We start from the raw sequence: 18,653 nt of genomic DNA, 5'->3' as shown, positions 1-18,653 counted from the left end.
GATGGTGATCCAGACACATAGACAGTGAAACTTGAGGCAGGTTGGTAAGCATGCTTTTTCAAGAAGCAATGGTTCTTGTGAGGCAAATTATTCGTACATGGAAATTGTCCATAAATCTTAAATATCCTATGCGTCTTTCCAAAGTCTTGAAGATTCAAACAGACATAAGGCTTCCTAACAGGGTGCTTCTTCAGTTGTGCAAAACAACTGTTTAGAGCATGTGATGAAGAATAGCAAAGCTCTAGTTCCTCCTGTAGCTGGCAATGATGACTTGTGACCAATTGTGTAACTTCAGCTGATCTCAGTTAAAGAACTGATCAGTTCTGAAGGTGACTTTTGGAAAACTTCCTTAAATTCTGTTATGCCTGTGTGAATCCCTTTTGGAAGGGGTGAACAGAGGAAAAACAGATCATGTGTCAGAAAGATGAAATGCTTAAGGAAAATGCATTTAAGATAATTTCAGTGCTTTTTCTTCTGTAACTAATTTGTTCTATCTCTACAGATTGGCACCAAAGGTTCTGCTAAACTATAGTTAGGCTCTTACTATATGGAAAGTGACTCCTGCTTTTCTGTATCTGCAGATTCCTTAATATTGGTGATCTTATGTCATTGCTGAGATTTTTGTCTGCATCAAGTGATGTGAATATATACTATTTTGACATAAACCCCCTCTGTATTATCATTCATAATGGGAAGTACAAGACAGTGTATTTTGTAAAACTATTCTGTCCAAGGTTTTTTGTTATCTATAGTTGTTTTGCATCAAAACTGAGGCAAAACTAGTTCTGAGTCAAGAGGATTTTTCTACCTTGCTTAGTTTTAAGTTTTTCTTTTCTTACTGATACATTATACTAATTTTGTTTTCTTCTCATTGCTTTAGGTAAAATCTACAGATAGTTACTTCTTTTCTGTTAGGTGTTTTGATGACACTGTTCATCGTTTCAAGATTCCTAAAAATAGCCTTCCATCTCAAACCAGAGAGGTAAGAATGACCCTTTATCAAAGGCTTAAAATGTAATAACTTCTGTAATTAATAATTTGCATACTACTCACTGTAGATGCATTAGTAGCAGGTTCAGTTATCTTGATCATCAGGACTTGGTAACATAAGTGCAGATAACTGAATCTTGTAGCCTGACTATAGACTAAATAGCAAAAATGGACAGACTGTCATTCTCTTTAAAATTAGTGTCACCTTGTTGTCCAGCTCTGTGCCTGTATTATGCTCGTAGTCTAACTTCCTCTTTTTAACTTCTCCATGTGGTAAATTCCTATTGCAGCTTCTGTTGAACTTTCATGGTTCATTATCCCAAACAAAAGAATGCTTAATGGTACATTCTACTATTAGCCATTCTCCGAGATGGCCTAGTAACTTGTATTTTCCTCAAAGGTGGGTCTGAAGCAAGAGAGTAACTTTTTCTTTTTTTTTAAGGGCTACTTGTACTGTAGTTACTTAATGTACTTCTGTAGGTGTATTAACTGGAGATGAAGTAAGGGTGCAGGCAGCTGGAGTATTGTGTCCACTTCTGGGCTCCCCACTGGGACAGACATGAACATACTGAAGAGAGCCCAACAAAAGGCTGCTAAGGTGATTAAAGGAGCCAGAGGATCTCCTATACTGAGAAAGGCTGAGAGAGATGGGACTGCCTAGAGAAGAGAAGGGTTAGGGAATCTTGTCAGTGTATGTAAATACTTGAAGGGAAGGTGCAAAGAGGGGTGGAGCCAGGCTGTCTTCAGTGTGTGCCCATTGCCCATGCAGAGGCAATGGGCACACACAAATACAGAAGGTTCCTTCTGAATGTAAGAAGAAACATAAGGGTGATTGAGCACTGGCAGAGGTTGATCAGAAAGCTTGTGGAACCTCAATCCTTGGAGAAATTCAGAAGCCGCTGGGATATGGTCCTGCTTGAGCTGGGGTGTTAGACCAGATGACCTCCAGAGGTCCCTGCCAACCTTGGCCATTCTGTGATCTGATGAACAGGAAAAGAATCTGCCTCACTTTTTATAGTGCTTGAGGCTTTCTGCACAGAGTTTTGTCATGCATAAGGCAGCAGACTTTGTCACAGGGACCTTGCTGTCTGAACAGAAACCCAAAGATGCAAAATACATTCCCTAAAGGCTTAATTGATGTGACTTTTTTGTGACCGTGGATAGACTGAGGGGTGGATTACATTTGTGTTTGAACTTTAATCAAGTAAGTCTGTAGCACTCTTAACATACTAAAGATAGTCTGTAGTGAATTTTAAACAATCTATTTTCTGCTTATTAAGGTGTCTCAATTTACTAATGAATGTCACATCAACAGACAACTTTCATTTGTTCTTTTGTACCTATGCATGTATGGGCATTTGTATGAATTCTATGGTTTGTTTTTTTGGTTTTCTACTCAGAGTTGGCTGGAAGCAATAGAAGACCACTCTGCATATAGCACACACTACTGCACACAGGAACAGTTGAGTAGTGATGATGAAGATGATGCAGTACCTGTTACATACCTACAGGATACTCTGAAAGTATGTACTGAATTTGGCTCATGCATCTAGGTGGCTGCAGATTAGTCCTGTTTTGAAATACTTTAGTGTACTTTTTATTCGCATGGATGCATAAATGTCACTTGTATTTGCACTGCCTACTTCAGACTGTATGTGGAAAATTACATGCTTATCATAGCTACAGGGATGTGATTTTCAGTTTTACTAGCCCTACTGCAAGGTAGAAAGTTGCTTGACTCTTCAGCCAGGAGAGGGAGCCTTGTGTACTGGGTGACACAGAGACTGGAGGATAACAAAGCTAACCTTTAATGAGCTCCACCTCTATAAAACTGACAGTGAAATGGCTTAGAAATGACTCTTTTAACATCTCAGGTCACATTAGATGTGTTGTAACACTGACTGTTCAGACCTGCAATGAAAGTGAGTCTTCCTTGATAATTCTAGTATTCAGTCTGTGATTAGTGCTTTTTGCCATACGTAAACTTCTGAAACCTTTAAGGGAAAGTTGACACTAATGCAAAAATCTTTATGTGGCTGAACTCCACATGGTTTGTGCTATACCTTGTGGTACAAGAACTCAAAGTAGCCTTTGGCAGAATACAGAAGATAACTGGTGGTAGCAGTTCTCAGCAGCCTACAGAAGAAGACAGTATTATCTTATAGATAACCATCTCCCAGTTCAAACACTGGCTTGGAATATGATCTTGGGCTGGATGCTTGCAAGTTGCTGTACTTACCATACATCAGTCAATCTATGCATTTGTTTATTTCGGCTTCAGGTTTGTCAAAGAATAAGCAAAGGCTCTTCCTGAGTTTTCAGACCTCTTAAGAAAGAGGTGGAAATGCAAAAGAGGTACATACAACATAGCTTTGGGGTTTGGTTTGCTATGCTAGTTTAAAGAGAAACCAGTCAGCAATATAATGTGCAGCAAACTTCTGTTTTGTACTTGAAGGTACTTAAAGTAATTTCTTTCAGCTTTAGTATAGCTGTCACCGGCAGTCTTTGTTAAGATCTAATGCTCTCCAAAGTTAAAAATTTCAGTATAGTTAAGAGTTCTTAGAACAAGGCACTTCTGAACTAGCTCTCCTTGCTGTCTTTCAGAAAGCACAAGCTTGCCAGCAAAGACTCAGTAAAGAGATTTCAGACTTTCTTGCAATGGTTAAATCTTTGGATGCTACAAAAGGTAAAACTTACTCTTGTAAAATTCATTTTGTTACCAGGCAACTAATTTTCTCTTTTTAAGCAGCACATGCTTTAATGTCACTGAAATTAAATTTTTGTGAGCTTGAAAATATACACTGTTTTCCTCATTAAAAAAGATTCTAATAAAGTAACATTATAGTAATTGCTAAGAACTAAGATTTCAGAGAAGCAGCTAAGAAGTAGTTTGAAAGAAATTTTATTAGTGGCTGTAAATGTAGTGAAAGTGCCTTTAGATACAGTGCTTACTGAGTAGTATCATAGGAATATAACACAGGGGTTCACTTTCAAGGTTTTAAAACATCTGTGGTTGGTAGCTTACTGCAGAGCAGAAGTCTCCTGGGAGAGACACAACTTGCTAGCTGTCTTAGTCTAGCTTTCCCCTCAAAAATCAACTTGTCTTTTAGTGAGTAGAAACACGATGGAATCTGAGATATGGTAAAGGGATGATACAGAGCAGCATGTTTCAGGGAACTGCAGGCATTGTGTGATGGGTTATACTCCACAGACTTCTGCCATGAGTTTCATGCCAGATTTGAACTTGTTTGGCTTCATTTTAAATAACTCTTAAATTAACATGTACCTGGATTTCCACACCAAAAATAAAAGTACAGGAATCAAACTCCTGAGATTAGAATATTTCAGTTAATGCCTTAAGCGTGTACAGAAGTTGCTTGCATACTAAGCACACAAAGGTGTTCTGTAAGAACATCTAACAGCTGTTCCTTTCAGCCCGAGTCTTAGTTACATATTGTGACTTAAATTTATGAAGCTTAAACTACAGAATAAGTTGTTTATTTATACAAATAATCTGTAGTCTGTACTAGAATAACAGTTTTGGGAGGAGAAAGGTTCTTCCTTCTGCATCCCTGTGCTTTCTCAAAAGGAGTCTAAAATACAGCTTTTTTTCTTTTCCCCATACGTTACTGGGATAAGTTACTGTGTGACATTGACCCATCTTGCACTAACTGAATCTTTATTTCACAAAGAAAAGATTTCGTAATAGATATTTTATTGGGAAGCCTTAATAATACAGTAAAACTGAATTCTTCACAAAAAAACAGTTTGAAAATTAGCATGAGGGGGTAAGTTTCCTTTGGTAGATGTGAGGGCAGTTTCTCCAAGCCAGTACTGCTGACCTGAAGAACCAGTAAGGGCATTTGATTTTTTTTCTTTACTAGTAAAGAACTTGAATAACCAAAACCTATAGCAAAGCAAACACAGGTAATCTTTCTTTCCTAGAAACTGCTAGTTTTGGCTGATAGCAGTAGTAAGTTCCTATTTTCCTCCCAGTGAATGTTTGAGACAGTGAACTGTTTCCAGGCTCATGTGTAACCTCGAAGTCTCAACAGGAAAAACTCTTACAGTTCTCCCAGTTCTCACACTGGGCTGATGTGGTATCTTTGAAGTATTTGAGTCCTCTGGCTCCAGAAGAGTGCAAATTTGAGTTAAAAGTCTTTCTATGTGGAACTTCTAAAAGCTTTTGAGTAATATAAAAGTAGTTATCATGGCATGTGATGCTTAAACTTCTCTCCCTAAATGTCTCAATGTGCTATTCTAATGTATCTTTGAGATACGTGCATCTTATATATTACAAATAGATTTATCCTGCTTCTGCACTCAGCGTGCCATCCCTTGCTAGATGTTTTTGATAGCTGCTCTAAATAGAGACTCCTAATTCCAGTGTAGTAGTGAACTTTAGTATCAAAGACAACAATCTGTTGATATGTACTGTATCTTTTCATGCACAAGCAGTACAAGTTACAAAATTCAAGAACTATCACTGTCAGACCTCTTTTAATCTTTCTTGTTGTGACATGAGCTTGAAGCAGCTGAGTTACTAAATGGTGTCAACTGATCCTGGAGTCTGTAGCCACTAAATGAACACCAATTTTAATAGCAATAAGTATGCTTTCTGAGAGAATGGCTTGCTTGACTTCTGAGGAATTGGTGCACATCACAGAACTTCAAAGATGAACTCAAATTTTTACTAGCTGTTTGGGTTATCATGATTTCCTACTGGTTCTAGACATGTAGCCCCTTCTATTAAATGGTCATGGAAGTTGGGATGTAAGGTAGCATTGCCCTGTATTACTTATCCGGAAGATGAGTCCTTGAAAAAAAAAAGATCACCTTCTCCTTCATTTATTGATCAGTGTCTTTGTAAATCCCCATCTATTTTTTTCAAACCTAAATCTCCATCTGCACTGTGGTAAGCTTTTTCTCTACATTTCTCACTTTAACTTATCTAAAACCAGTGCCATATCCTTCATATTTAAATTTTCACCTGGCAACTCAGCCTTTAAAATCTAGAAAGTGGTTAAAAGGAGATTGCTGCTAGTCACTTTTTCAGTATCTTGCTGACATAGCTTACTCCCTGTGCTTTCTAAGTCATGCTGAAAGAGAAACTCAATCCATTAATATGCCATTTATGCCACTACTGGAGGAAGGATGCAAAAGAAAGAACATACGTTCCCTCAGTGCTACTGAACGGTTGCCCTTTCCTCACACAGATCTTGCAGTGCACCAGCCTTCCTGTAGAATATGAATGCTATGTCTGTATTACTTAAAAATAATTCAGAGTCCTGGTGTTTACAATGCCCCCCTAACACTACTGATCTTTGGTGTTTCAGGAATATCTTCTCCCATCCTGCAAAAAGTTGATGTAGTCTCTGAAGTATCCCAGAGAACATGTGAGGCCCTGGCTGACTGTCTCAACCTATTTACAAAGCAAGAAGGGGTATGTAGTGTGCTGTGTGGGTTTATAAAGGGTTGAATAACTTAGTGTATTTGCTAGTTCCCTACTTACCTCTTACACAAGTAAATTCACAGACCCGTAGAACTTCATATTGTTGGTAAGCTGTCCTTTCACATACTAAATGTGATGAAAACTCATGCTTCTAGAGTAGCAAAGTTCCTCTAAAAAAGTATATCTTGGTATAGGTGTTTGGAAGAGGCACAGACTTTTCCTACAAACTACTTCTTGCAATGTTCAAACTGAATGCTTAAATTCAATAAAGTGGGTGCTTATCTGAAGGTTAAAATATTGAGAAAATCATCTTTTTTTTTTTCCTTAACTGGGTAACTGAAGTGTTGAACAATATTCTGAATTTATTTTTCAGACCATGTGCTTAGTGGGTGTGCGAATGCTATGTATTGAACTTCTGGCTTTCCCAGTGACAAGTATCTTTCATGGTGTTAAACATAATGCAGATGCTTCAATTGGGGAATATATGTCAAACTCATTAATTCCTGGAGTAGGAGGTCTGGTATTTTTCTTCCTTCTCGAAGATACCATAGTACCATGGAACGAACTTGCCTTCCTGTGTTATGGTAACAGTAATCCCTCAGTTAGCTTCTTGCTGTCATCAGTAGGCTGTGTTTCAAAATGAGGTTTGTGTTGGTGCCCATTAGTCTTCCAGTTATTTAAGTGAGCTCTAAACACTGGCTTCATTGTCTAGGTTTGCTTTAAGATCCCCCCCCCATTCCTTTCCAAGCCTTTTTGTCTCCAGTCACGAGTCTCCTAGACTCACTTGAGTCAAGCTCTAGGAGGGTGGAACAAGCACTGCTTTTTTACATTGAGTTTTTACTTTAAGAAAATCTAATATTAAAGTTTCCAGTGCCATTTGTGGATGTGGGGGAAATTGTTACACCAGTGGGTGTATAGTGCTAGTTAGTATTCCTTAATTGTGTTGGCATCTTGCTTCAAGCCAGACTAAAATAGCTTTCCAGAGTGGAGTATTACAAAACATATGGTGAAATTGTATTTCACCTTGCTTGAACTCGGATAATCTCAGTAGGTGTTACAGAGGCCTTATTTTAATGTGGAAGCACATAGATTTGGGCAGAGGGATAGGCTGATGTGTGAACTTGAATTTCCACCATAGCTACTGAAATCAGTTGGTTATGCCAGGAAGATGTGATCCTGGAGAGTTTTGTGCCTTGGTATTTTTAAACCTCCAACTGCTGCAATTCCAGAATATAATGCAGGCTTTTAAAGATGCCATAAGCTTATAAGGAAATTTGGCAATCTCTTCCTGAGACTTGAACCTTTACAAAAAGTTATGTTCCTTGAGTGTTGATGTCTTTAAACCCACCACACTTGGTTTACTTTTCTTCTGTAAGATGTTGCCCTCTTCTTTGCCATTCAGTGTTGATTTCTAGACTGTAATTTTGTTGGTGTTACAGAAGCATCATATTGGGTTCTGCATTAGCATGTGATAGGATCCTGATTAAATGCTTTAATATTCCTTCCAAGTATATTGAATGGTAAAACATAACTCTAATATGTCAAGCTCTAACATAAAATACTTGTCTAAAATACTCTAAGAAAAAGGTCTTTTTTTTTTTAGTGTTTCTGTCCTGATCATGGTGGCAATAATGTAGGCTTATGTGATGTACATGTTTGGGAACAATTGCCATGAATGCCCAGCCCAGGGAAAAACTGGCTGCTGTGAACTTAAAACTGCCAAACCACATTCATAGAATCATGGTATACCAGGTTGGAAGGGACCTCAGGGCTCATTTGGTCTGAATTTTCTTAACAAACCATGACCTAGACTAAATTGCCTAGCACCATGTCCAGCCAAATCTTGAGTGTGGCCACCACTGGAGAATCTACCTTCAGGCAGGATAACACTACAACAGCTGTTAAAAGCTGCTTTCCTGTATGTCTTCTTGTCTCTGAGCTTCTCTTGTTGTCAGCTGGACTGTTTGACTTGTGGCTTGTCTTGTGGGGAATCCCAGAGAGGCCTTCTGCTGCCTAGAGAGGAATTAATTGCTCCACAATACCTTTGAACTGTATTGTTGAAAATCAGTTTCTCTCTAGAACTGCATTCTCAAGCTTGGTACTTGTATACCTTGCCTCTTTAAGGCGCATTCTTGTCTCAACTTAAACGGTCAGCATACCAGCAGCTACAGCTTGACTAATGTGGAAAGGCTGCAAACTTAAGTAAGGAGAACTACAGAGCATGCACTCTTTACCTTTTAGAGAAAAGTTCGGTTTTGGTATTACTCATCTCTGCGCTGTGTAAGCCGTACCATAACTGTGCAGCAATCAGCACATGCAACCGCTAATCTAGCACTGAGATAAAAAAAACCCAAACGATATAAAGGTTCAGCTGTCCTCCACTCGCGTTACAAATGTGCGTGAGCGGCTGTCCGCCGCTTCTTTTCCCCGGTGTCGCCGTGCGGGGCGGGCCGTGCCCTGCGTCGGTGGTGGCGGAGCAGGGCCGGTTCCTCGCTGTCTCCGGCGGGGCCGGCTCGGCCCGCTGCGGTGCCGGCTCCGGGAGAAGGCGTGCCCTCACTGCTCCGCACGGCGTGAGCTGCCGTGCCGCCATAGAGGGGAGCGGGGGAGCGTCCAAAAATAACTTATTGCGGCTGTGGCGGGGCCCCGTGCGGGGCGGCCCCGGCGGGCTCAGGGACCGCGTACCGGCGGGGGGTGAGCACAGGGCGGGAGCCCCTGCCCCGGCGGCTGGGGCGGGGCGGGACGCGACACGGCCTGTCAGGCCGTGTTTACCCGGGCTGGGAGCGGACTCGGTTCGCCGCCGGTTGCGGTTGTTCTTCCCGCCGCCCCTGACGGTGCGCGCCGCCGGGACGCGGAGCAGCGCGCGGGCTCTCGCGGGGCGCGCACGACTCCTCCGCCCTGCGCCGCGCCGCACCGGGGCGTCCGCCCGAGTCCGCGGCGTGGTGCAAGGTGAAGGGGCCGACCCGGCAGGTGCTGCTGCTGCCGCCGGTGCTGCAACCCGCGGCCGGGTCTGGGAGCGGCTGCTTGGCCGCCTGGCATCGGCGCCGCGGTACGTACTGTGCGCGGAGCGCTGGGGTTGGGTTTTTTTCTTTCCTGACATTGGGATGAACCCGTCGGTGTCCAGGGTTCTTGTCGGTACGGAAAATTCGTGTGGAACGACTGAAACACGCGAGGGGAAAAGGAAGGTAATTTGATTGCTCTAATCCGAGTGCGTATTGAGGCGTTCGTGTTGGAAGTAGTGCGACTTGAACCGTTTTCTGCAGTGACTTTGATACAAGGTTAGTAAGTATTGTTTCGAAGCAGGACTTCTCTCGTACGGTTTCAGGCAGATACCAGGACCTGCATTCTGAAAACAGTTTGATTCTAGTGGTTTTGTATCTGAAGGTATTTTTATATAGTTGTAGAAGTTTAACTTACACCGGTGTGCAAAGAATCTTATCTGCTGCATTTTCTGGGTGAGTTTAAAATTTATCTCCAGTACTTGAGCTGCATGCACTGAAGCTGTGTGGAACTGGTAGGAAAGGTACTCTTCAGAGAGATTAGCTGTATTGTCAAGTTTGCATCTTCATTAGCCAGTGCTAGGTAAAGTGGGCTGAAGGGTGCCTTGGCTCTCCTAAGTCATGATTTTACCATCAAAGGTTATATTGAACAGTAAATTAAGAGCTTGTATGAGTTGAAAACAAATAGTAGCTATAAGATGACTTCATTTATAGGCCGTGGCTTTGATGTTCTTCCTTTGGTTGTAAGTGTTGTCATTCTTTCTAGGTTTCTGGTGGTGGGTGGGTGGTTTTTGTGTTTTTTTTTGTTTTGTTTGTTTTTCTTGGATTTTCTTTTTTCTTTTTGAAAGTGGATTTGTTTACAAGCTGATGAAAACCTTTACCTGATGAGATAAGGGAGTTAGAAATGTTTCTTCATGGCTTGGTTTAAAAAGTTGTATACTCAGCTAGGTCAAGTTCATCATAACAAATTAAGCTTGCCATTTTTACAGAGACTTTCAGGTCAGAATGCTGGGGTCATTGTCCTTGAAGTCAGTTAGCTTTACCACGACATAACACACTCTCTTGTATTTGTATCTGATGTCCTGTAAATAAAAAAAATGCGCACATGGTTCAACTAGCAATCTCTACAAGTTCAGTGTACTGCCTTAGTTTATCTCATATTTCTTGGAAACATAATGGAATGTCCGAGGGCCGGATGTGTCTGTGTGTGTTCTTGGCATGCATGCCTTTTGGGATCCACAAAGTTGTCTTTAATGCATGTCTGGTTTGTGGTCTGGAAGATATGTACGAGCATGGCTGTTACCACTTAAACCTACTACCCTACTGGATTGTGGATGGAGAAGGTCCCTATAAGATGTGTTCAGGTAGCTCCTTAATGGGATTTTTTTTATTATCTGTCTCCTTGTGGGGCTGGAGGTGAGGGGAGCATTGATAGTCTGCAGTCAAGGGAGAGAACTACTGGTATGGGCATTCTGAGCAAATCTGTCTAGGAAAGTCCTGGAGTCCATCAGCAGTCTTCTTCTGCCACCTGGTAATATAGACAGCTGCATTGACCTTTATAAGGTCTTGGGAGCTGTTGGTGTGGGGAGGGAGAGGTGAAGAAGGAGTGAGTCAAAACCAGGGAAGGTAAGAAAGAGGTTAATTTTATGCTTTTTGAGTTAGGTTTTTGGGGCGGGGATTGTGCATTGGCTGGTTGTTGACTGGGTTGTTCCCCCTAGAGCTGTGGAATCCTTAATCCCTTAAGTCATGAAACCAGTGCCTGTGTTTCTTTCCTCTTTCCTCCTTGGGTTTATGAAACAGGTGACAACCCTGTTTTTTGCTTCTTCCTTTCAAGCACTGGAGCAGAGCATTTCTGTTGTCCATTCTGTCCTGGGGTTCTCTCTGAAACTCATGGAAATCAAGGCAAGACCTCAGTGTGTCAAGGCCTATAGTCAGTGCCCCAAATAATTGAAATGCTGTTCAGCTTGTAAATCTTGGGAAGAAAGTAAAGTAGTTTTCAGACAGTTGAGAGGCTTGAGGTGTGTCTGCATCAGGAAAACCTTATTGGCTATATTGAGTCTCTAACTGACTTGACCCTATTTCTATCTCTCTCCTCCAAATAAATAAGTAGAAATGTACTAGAAATGCTTAGTGCAGCTTGAATCCTGACTGCAAGAAGTTCATTGGAAGGTTCTCTGTGCTCAGGCAGGTGCCCAGGGTAAAGGCTGATGTGTTTTCCCTTCCGCAGAAGAGCATGTGATATAATTGTCATGGAGTTACGTATAGGTATGGCATACAGGAGAACAAAGCTACTGACAGGAAAGTCTTTTGGCAGGTTGTTCCTCCTGTTAGAACATTGGCAGTTCTAATCATGCCTTGATGATTCTTGATGTACTAATTTTTGGGTGCTGTGTATGCATATGTCTTTCATCTGTGCCAGAGCTCTAAGGAGATCTTCAAATTGGAGGAACTTGGTAAGTCGAATATTTGCAGATAGCATAGTGTTCTACCTCTGGAAGCATTTTTTTTTTCCTGCCATTGTGCTGCAGCCTAGCAGATAGAAGGCTAACTACAGTACTGTGAAGACAGCATCCTTATCAGTACTATGTAAAGGAAGCAGTTTAGTGAGTCCAACTTATGTAGGAGATAGGGGAGTTAAAGAACATAACTTATTTTCAGAGACTTTCCTAGAGCAGCCAAGGTTGAATAGGTCACCACAGTGAGTAGGGAAGCTAAGCAGCAGCCCAGATGGAAGCTTGTTAAAATAACAAATACTGGGACTCTGTTCAGGGAAAAAATAAGTATTACTGCTTTTCTTCTTATAAAAGGGTACTATGTATGTTGACAGAATGTGTAAATTTTCAAGTAGCTGATAAGATCCTTGGTCAAGTGCTGTTTAGGAAAGGCTTCTGGGTGGCAGACAGTCCTGGCTGACAGAAGGATGCCTGCCTATTACTGTAGGGCTAAATGATGAATGTGACTGGTCTTTGTAGTACAGCACAGTCCCAACTTTTTGCTTGTTTTAGTTGTTTATTGCCTTTTTTTTTCTTAAGAACATGCGCTTCAAAAGTTAACCTTTTTCTTCATAGTTTGTGATATTTTTGAATAAAATATGGCAGTGACATACTAATTTCTGGTGACAGAGAAACTGTTCCTGACTTGTAGCTGTACGGGCCTATGTGAAAGCTGCTCACACAACTTGTCTGAGAGCATTCTCTTCTTGGTACTGTACCACCCAACTCAAAGCACGTTGCTAACATGTTCTTGCACTTTCCAGAGTGGATTAATGCTTTTACAAAGCTTGGCTTGTAGATTTTTTTTTTTTCTTGGCAGTTTTTAAGCAGCCTTGTGTAAACATAACTTGAAATCCATTCATAGGCCTCTGGGGAAACACAGTGTAAAAATGTGTTAGTTTGAAATGAAACTTCTCACTGTTTCTGCAGCTCCCATTCTGAGGTTTACTTCTGAGATCTTGTCTATGACTTGTTTGGGGGTTTTTTAATGCAAAAGCATGGAGAAAAGGGGCTTTGCTGAAGCTGCAGTGGGGAATGATCAAGCAGCAGGTTTAAAGGGATGGTATTTGATAGAGCAAACTTCTCAAAAATGAATTGGCAATTCAGTTTTCTGTGAATGTATTTGAAAATGATGCTCTTGCCTCTAAGCTGATAGAGAAGAAAAAAGATATATTTAACATGAAAATTTTCTTTCTGTGTTTTTGCTGCTTACTGCTATGATATTGCTTGTTTTCCTTTCCATCGTGCTTGGAAAACAAACTGGAGTGAGAAGTTCTGTTCTGTTGTCACTGATTTCATAATGGGGTATAAAGCTGATCAGGTTGTCAGAGTTCTGGCTTAAGGTGTATCCAATGTGTTTTGGAAGAATGGATGAACAGCATTGTTCTAAAACTTCCTTGCTCCTAATGTGTTGTCAGCTAAGGACTGGTAACATTTCAGGAAAAAAATGAAACCGCAAAAAACAGGATTTAAGGCTGAATAGCACCTTATGTGTTAACTTTGTTTGCTGGAATTTTGCGTGTGTGTGTGTAAGATACTTGACTGCAGCGGCAGTCTGGCTAGGCGGTCTGGTTTTATTTCTCAGCTGCTTAAAACATCAGAATGCTGAACTGGATAACTGCAGTCACACACATTTGCTAATTCTTTGGAGGTGTATTTTCTCCCTTGACCTTTCTTTCTTTAAACATAGGGGTTTTATAATTTCTTTTTTTTTCCCTCTAAAGCTGGTAAAAGCTAGTTGCTTAGAAATAATAATTAAAAGATATTTCTACACATACAAATTTAAAACAAATTTTAATTTTAAACAAATTTAATGTAGCCTGTCCAGTACTGAATATTAACACGTTCTTTGAGGGAGATATGATATTTAACTTTGTATTACCCATATGTTGTTCTAAAGGTATTGTCTCTCAGTAGCATAAGTAACTTAAGGCTTCATGTCATTAACTGTTGTCAAATCATCTTAAATTTGCCGTGTGGTGGCATTTTTTGCATGCTTAAATTGGCTTCCTTAAATGTCAGTGATTTCAAATGTCTTGCCTTACGGCCTGGTAGGCTGTCCATGCGCAGTTGTGAGGTTGAGTGTAAAATTACTTTCCTGGTGTTCTTTGCAGTGTTTTTAGTTGGTTTATTTTAGTCACTTCTAGTTCCATGTGGGGTTCTTCTTTGTTTGATTGCTTTGTTGTTGTCTTTTTTAAACTTAAACTTTACCTGGCCACAGTCTTACCTTTCAACCCAAAGTGCATTTTTTTCCACTTTTTTATTCAATGACACCTTAGAGCTGATAACCATTTTTCTAACAGGTAAGGCATAGTGGAATTTCCCCTCTTGTCTGATTTTTTTGAATCTCATGAACCAAACGTGTACTTGTTGGCCTCCGTCTTCACCCCCCCAGACAGCCAGTGACTTTAAAAGCTTTTTTGGTTTTATTATTAATATTCCGAAATGTATTACCTATGCTTGTTATGCTGTCCAGTGAAGGAATGTGTCAGTATAATGCTGACTGCTGAGTTACTGAGGTTATCACTCGAATTAGTAAAAGGGCTGTGTTCATGTATTGAAAATAAATCACTGTTCTTACAGTTTTCCTTGAAGGTACCTGCCAATCCTGGTCATCAAGGAATGTTAGTAAACTTCTTCTCCAGTTTTTGTATTGTTCTTGACATCACCCACTTTTAAATGCATCAATAATATCCTTTAAAAATTTGTTATGTACAAATGGGAAATGCAGGCCTATGCTATCCTATAAGGATAGTTGATAGGCACACACAAGGAAATGATGATTCATTTATAGTAAAGAGCTGAATTGAATGTTGCTGTGGAGTGGTAAGTTAGAGAGCCTCTTACGTATAAACTTATTTGTTGTTATGAATATCCTGAAGAGTCCAGTATATGAGAATGCCCAGCTTTGATGTCATCATAGCCCTCATCTGAATATCTCATCGTTGTAGAACGCAGTTAGGAGCGACACCCATGCTGCGCTTACTTTGCGTAGTTTTATGTTAAGCTACTAGCAAGGTAACTGTGAACTCAGTCAGTGATTTTGATTAGGGATGTTTTCCCTGTTTCATACTTGTCGCTGCTACATTATTAATGTTAAAACTTGGACATCAGTGCAGTAACTCTGGGATCCATAGGTACGCTAGGAGACTTTACAAAATAGCTTTAAAACATGCCAATTTGAAGGAAGTGTGCAGCATACATCATAACATGGGGGTATTCTTTAGCTTAGAACAGCTTAGTTACAGGAGCAAGCTATGAACTACATCTTCATTGGAGATTTTTGTGCTGCCAAATCTACACTGCTTCCACAATGTGAGCTTGTTCAGGTACGTTGTTTGACCCTTGAACAGAAATACAGCTTCCTGCTAATCTTGTTACTATTGCAGGTCCCTTTTTCAAGTTGAGAACTATGGTGAGAGAAAGGGTAGGGAGAACAAAACAATTCTTGCCTTGTCTGGAAGCATTTAGTTTAGATGGTCAGAGCATCAGCCTCTAAGCCTTATACAGATCTGTTGTAACAGAAAAGCGTCTGCAGGAGATAGGAGAGTGAACTGAGAGACGTGAACTGATGGGGCATAGTCATACATGCGAATTTTATCATCATGGTAGGGAATAATCTCAAATTGTCAAGATAATGGTATAGCTCCTCTAGATAATGTGATAATCCATGTATGTTAGTATCTTATACCTTTCTGGAAATGCCAAGAAGGTCATTAATTGTGAAAACATTCCATGCTATGAACGCAAATTGGATTGTCTACTGTTCCAGTGAAACATTTTGCTGCAAGGTCAGACAAATGAAATTGAGGTGAAAATGAGCTGGCTGAGCCTTTTAGACAGCTTGAAACCTTAGACAGTTGCATTTGTGCTTTACGGATAGCAGAAATCTAGTTTTGTCTGACCTGCATCTCTTCCAGCTCTAAAGCCACGTTTCAGGCTAAGGGCTAAACTCTAACCTCACACAAGGTTCCCAGTATGGAGCTTGTGGCATAGACAACTGGCTTCAGAAGTGTTAATATTTTAATGGGAAGCTGGTTTCACTCTGAGTCAACAACGCATCCAGTTGTGTAGCAGCACTAGTAAGCCAGTAAGAGCCAACAAAAACATAGCGAAACCATGGCAGGTGCTTCAAAAGAGAAAAGATTAGTACATGTATTCACTGTGATCCAACTGAGTAGTTTGGGGAGGGGATACAAAGAGGTTGATCAAAGTAATCAGTGGTGTATACCGAAAAATACTTAAGGGAAGTAGTTAGATCAAAACTGCCTTAAGATCTATTTTCAAAACAGTCCTTAAGAATAAAAAGGAAATGTTTCCTGTGTGTGTTCTTAAGAACCCTTACATCTTTAAGTCTAGTCTCTCTGTTTGTGAGACTAAGCAAACTTCAAAGATGTCCAGAGTCTCTCAAAGGGAAAAGACGTCAGAAAAAAAGATCCTACCAGATTTGAAAACATGCAGTGCTCTACTGGTCTAGTCCTGTTAGCATCAGTGTAATGTGTCAGCTTAAATAAGACCCTTAGTTCATGTAAGGTTACTTGTGGCACACGCCTGTGAGGTAACAGAAGCTTAATCTCACTAGAGCAGCAAAACATCTTTGGGATATGGTGGTGAGTTGTTTTTGTTTTGTTTTGGTTTTTTTTTGTCTTTTCCTGGTAATCTTGTAGCTCTGAAACTTGAAATGAGCTTCTCCAACGTGTGCAGCGCTGCTGATGTCATTCAGTCCTGGCTTGTTTTGGCATAAGTGATTGGCAGACGTGAATAGCAGCCATATTTCATTTCAGCTTTACTCGGAATAGAAACAATACTTAACAGAAAAATGACAAAATCGGAAGGCTTTTGTTTGAACTCTTGAGACTTGACTAGTTGTTGTTGTTATAATACTGGAACACAAGTAGGGACAGAATGCACTCTGAAAGCTGGGAACTTCTGCAGCTTTCAAACATAAGTAGATTTCATGAGATTCATTATTTTACAGGCAAGTCATCAAATTAAAATGTAAGATACTTTTGAGAGGAAGACTTGGAATTGCCATTATTTCACTTTACAAACAAACCAGAAAAAGCTCTGTTAATTCTTGACTGGTGCAGGATCACTTTGAAAAAGCAGTCTTTTCTGATTAAAAAGCTTAAACCCAATTAAGCTAAAACTATCTTTCTAATCTGCCATCAGAAATTAAGTATTTGCAGTTTGCTCTTGAAGTCCTAGGTGGGTTTTTTGGCTCAGAACTTCAACGTTCTCAGCTGGTTAAAACTGCTGTGCTTCATCAGTCTCCGAATAAACAAACTCTGACATAGCCAAATGTGGAAACAGGAGAGGGAAAGGAAGGCAGCAAGGTCCATGTTGAGGAGGACATGTCAGTGCCTTAGGGGGAAAGGTGGTAAGCAGTCTTTGTCCCTAACATGTGGACAGTTGAGAAACCATTAATCCAGGTGGTCTTGAATGATGAATTTCTATGACAGGCTTGTATGTTGGACAGAGGGTGATGACTGCTCTTGGCATCTCCAGCTCTTCTCTTGAATAACAGTTCTCTTACTGCCTTGATGTCTGTATGTGTTGGTTGACATGATCCTGCCAAAGTCTTGAGTTTCTTCTGTGTGGATAATAGCTTGGCTCCTGCTTCTGGCAGTGGTTCCATTGTCTTTTTCTAAGTTTTATGATTATATCTAGTCCTTTCCTTCATTAGCAGAATTTTATTATTTTAATAAGCATAGGGGAATATAACTCTATACTCAGGAAAAATGAGGTGTAGTCTTTCCAAATCAGCCCTGCTAAAATCCTTCTCTTGAATTTTTGAGGTGACTGTTTGTAGTTGACTGACAATGATTCCTTGTGTTCATCTGGGGAAGAATTGAGGCAGAGTCTTATAACTTAATTTACAAAGTCTTTGTTTTCTTCTATAGGCTTTGAGTTGGGGTGTAAGTAGAGAGATTACCAGTCAAGTGGGTATGTATGGGGTTTGCTTGTGTGTATGGGGTCTTTCAGCCTTTGTACAAAAAGGAACTTTATTGGCAGTTCCCTACATATAGGCCTGAAAGAAAGCAAAATATTATGTTAGCCCTCTGGGTGTTTTTATCTTTTGAATTTAATGATCTTTGTCAGATATGGTACTCTGATGCTATAGCTGTAGAGTCAGTTGGCCAGGCTTCTGAGATGAAGACTGATGCTGTCTTGTGATACAGTAAGTAACCCTTTACCTATCATCAGTGAGCTCAGCTTACCTCCTTGATTAACTGATCACATCTTGTTTTGCATTTCAGTAGTGGCAGTAGCAGTAGTTCAGGTCACTGGCAAATGCTATCTAACTATTCTATTTTTAACTGGAGATCTGATAGATCTCTGGGTAAATGGTAAGCTTAGAGCACAGAGAGAGAAAACCTGAGCAAGAAACGATGGTTGAAGTAAAGCATGACTTTTTTGGATCAGTCCTCTGTACCCTGGGGTGAGACAAAGGCTGTAAGAAAGTTTACAAGAGCTAGTTTACTCCAGCAAATTAAGTTATGATACAAGGCCTTAACGTATGTTAAGGTAGCAGATATTTGTTGCAAGTTTCTTGTAGCTGATGATGATAGTTGGTGGTGAATCGTAGGGGGACTGTGTGGAAAGGCCTATGTGTAAACAGATAAGAACTCTAAAAGTTTTATATAAAATATTTACATGTTTTAGGGCTTTAGGAGTTTAGCGATGTGTTCATGAAGCTGACTGCATCTGTTTGGGAACACT

At 40.3% G+C, this 18,653-nt stretch overlaps 1 protein-coding gene across 4 annotated transcripts in view; it reads left to right on the top strand.

The window, feature by feature from the left end:
- The window catches only part of OSBPL1A (oxysterol binding protein like 1A), a 73,529-nt gene that overhangs the window by 17,508 nt on the left and 37,368 nt on the right, over nucleotides 1–18,653 (top strand). For 2 of the 4 annotated variants that reach the window (XM_057397630.1, XM_057397631.1), the window contains 4 exons: nucleotides 881–982; nucleotides 2,391–2,513; nucleotides 3,595–3,676; nucleotides 6,327–6,433. In XM_057397630.1, coding sequence (XP_057253613.1) covers nucleotides 881–982; nucleotides 2,391–2,513; nucleotides 3,595–3,676; nucleotides 6,327–6,433 — 414 coding nt within the window. Of the gene's footprint in view, nucleotides 1–880; nucleotides 983–2,390; nucleotides 2,514–3,594; nucleotides 3,677–6,326; nucleotides 6,434–9,339; nucleotides 9,489–18,653 lie in introns of those variants that run through there. The other 2 variants (XM_057397634.1, XM_057397633.1) reach the window with 1 other exon arrangement.

The sequence above is a fragment of the Pezoporus wallicus genome, unplaced genomic scaffold, assembly GCF_028554395.1.
Source record: "Pezoporus wallicus isolate ANWC-B61680 ecotype Strahan unplaced genomic scaffold, APGP_CSIRO_Pwel_v1 contig_227, whole genome shotgun sequence".
In the NCBI taxonomy this organism is placed as follows: Eukaryota; Metazoa; Chordata; class Aves; order Psittaciformes; family Psittacidae; genus Pezoporus; species Pezoporus wallicus.
The sequence above is the reverse complement of the archived record's forward strand: the minus strand, read 5'-3'. Positions and strand labels throughout refer to the sequence as shown.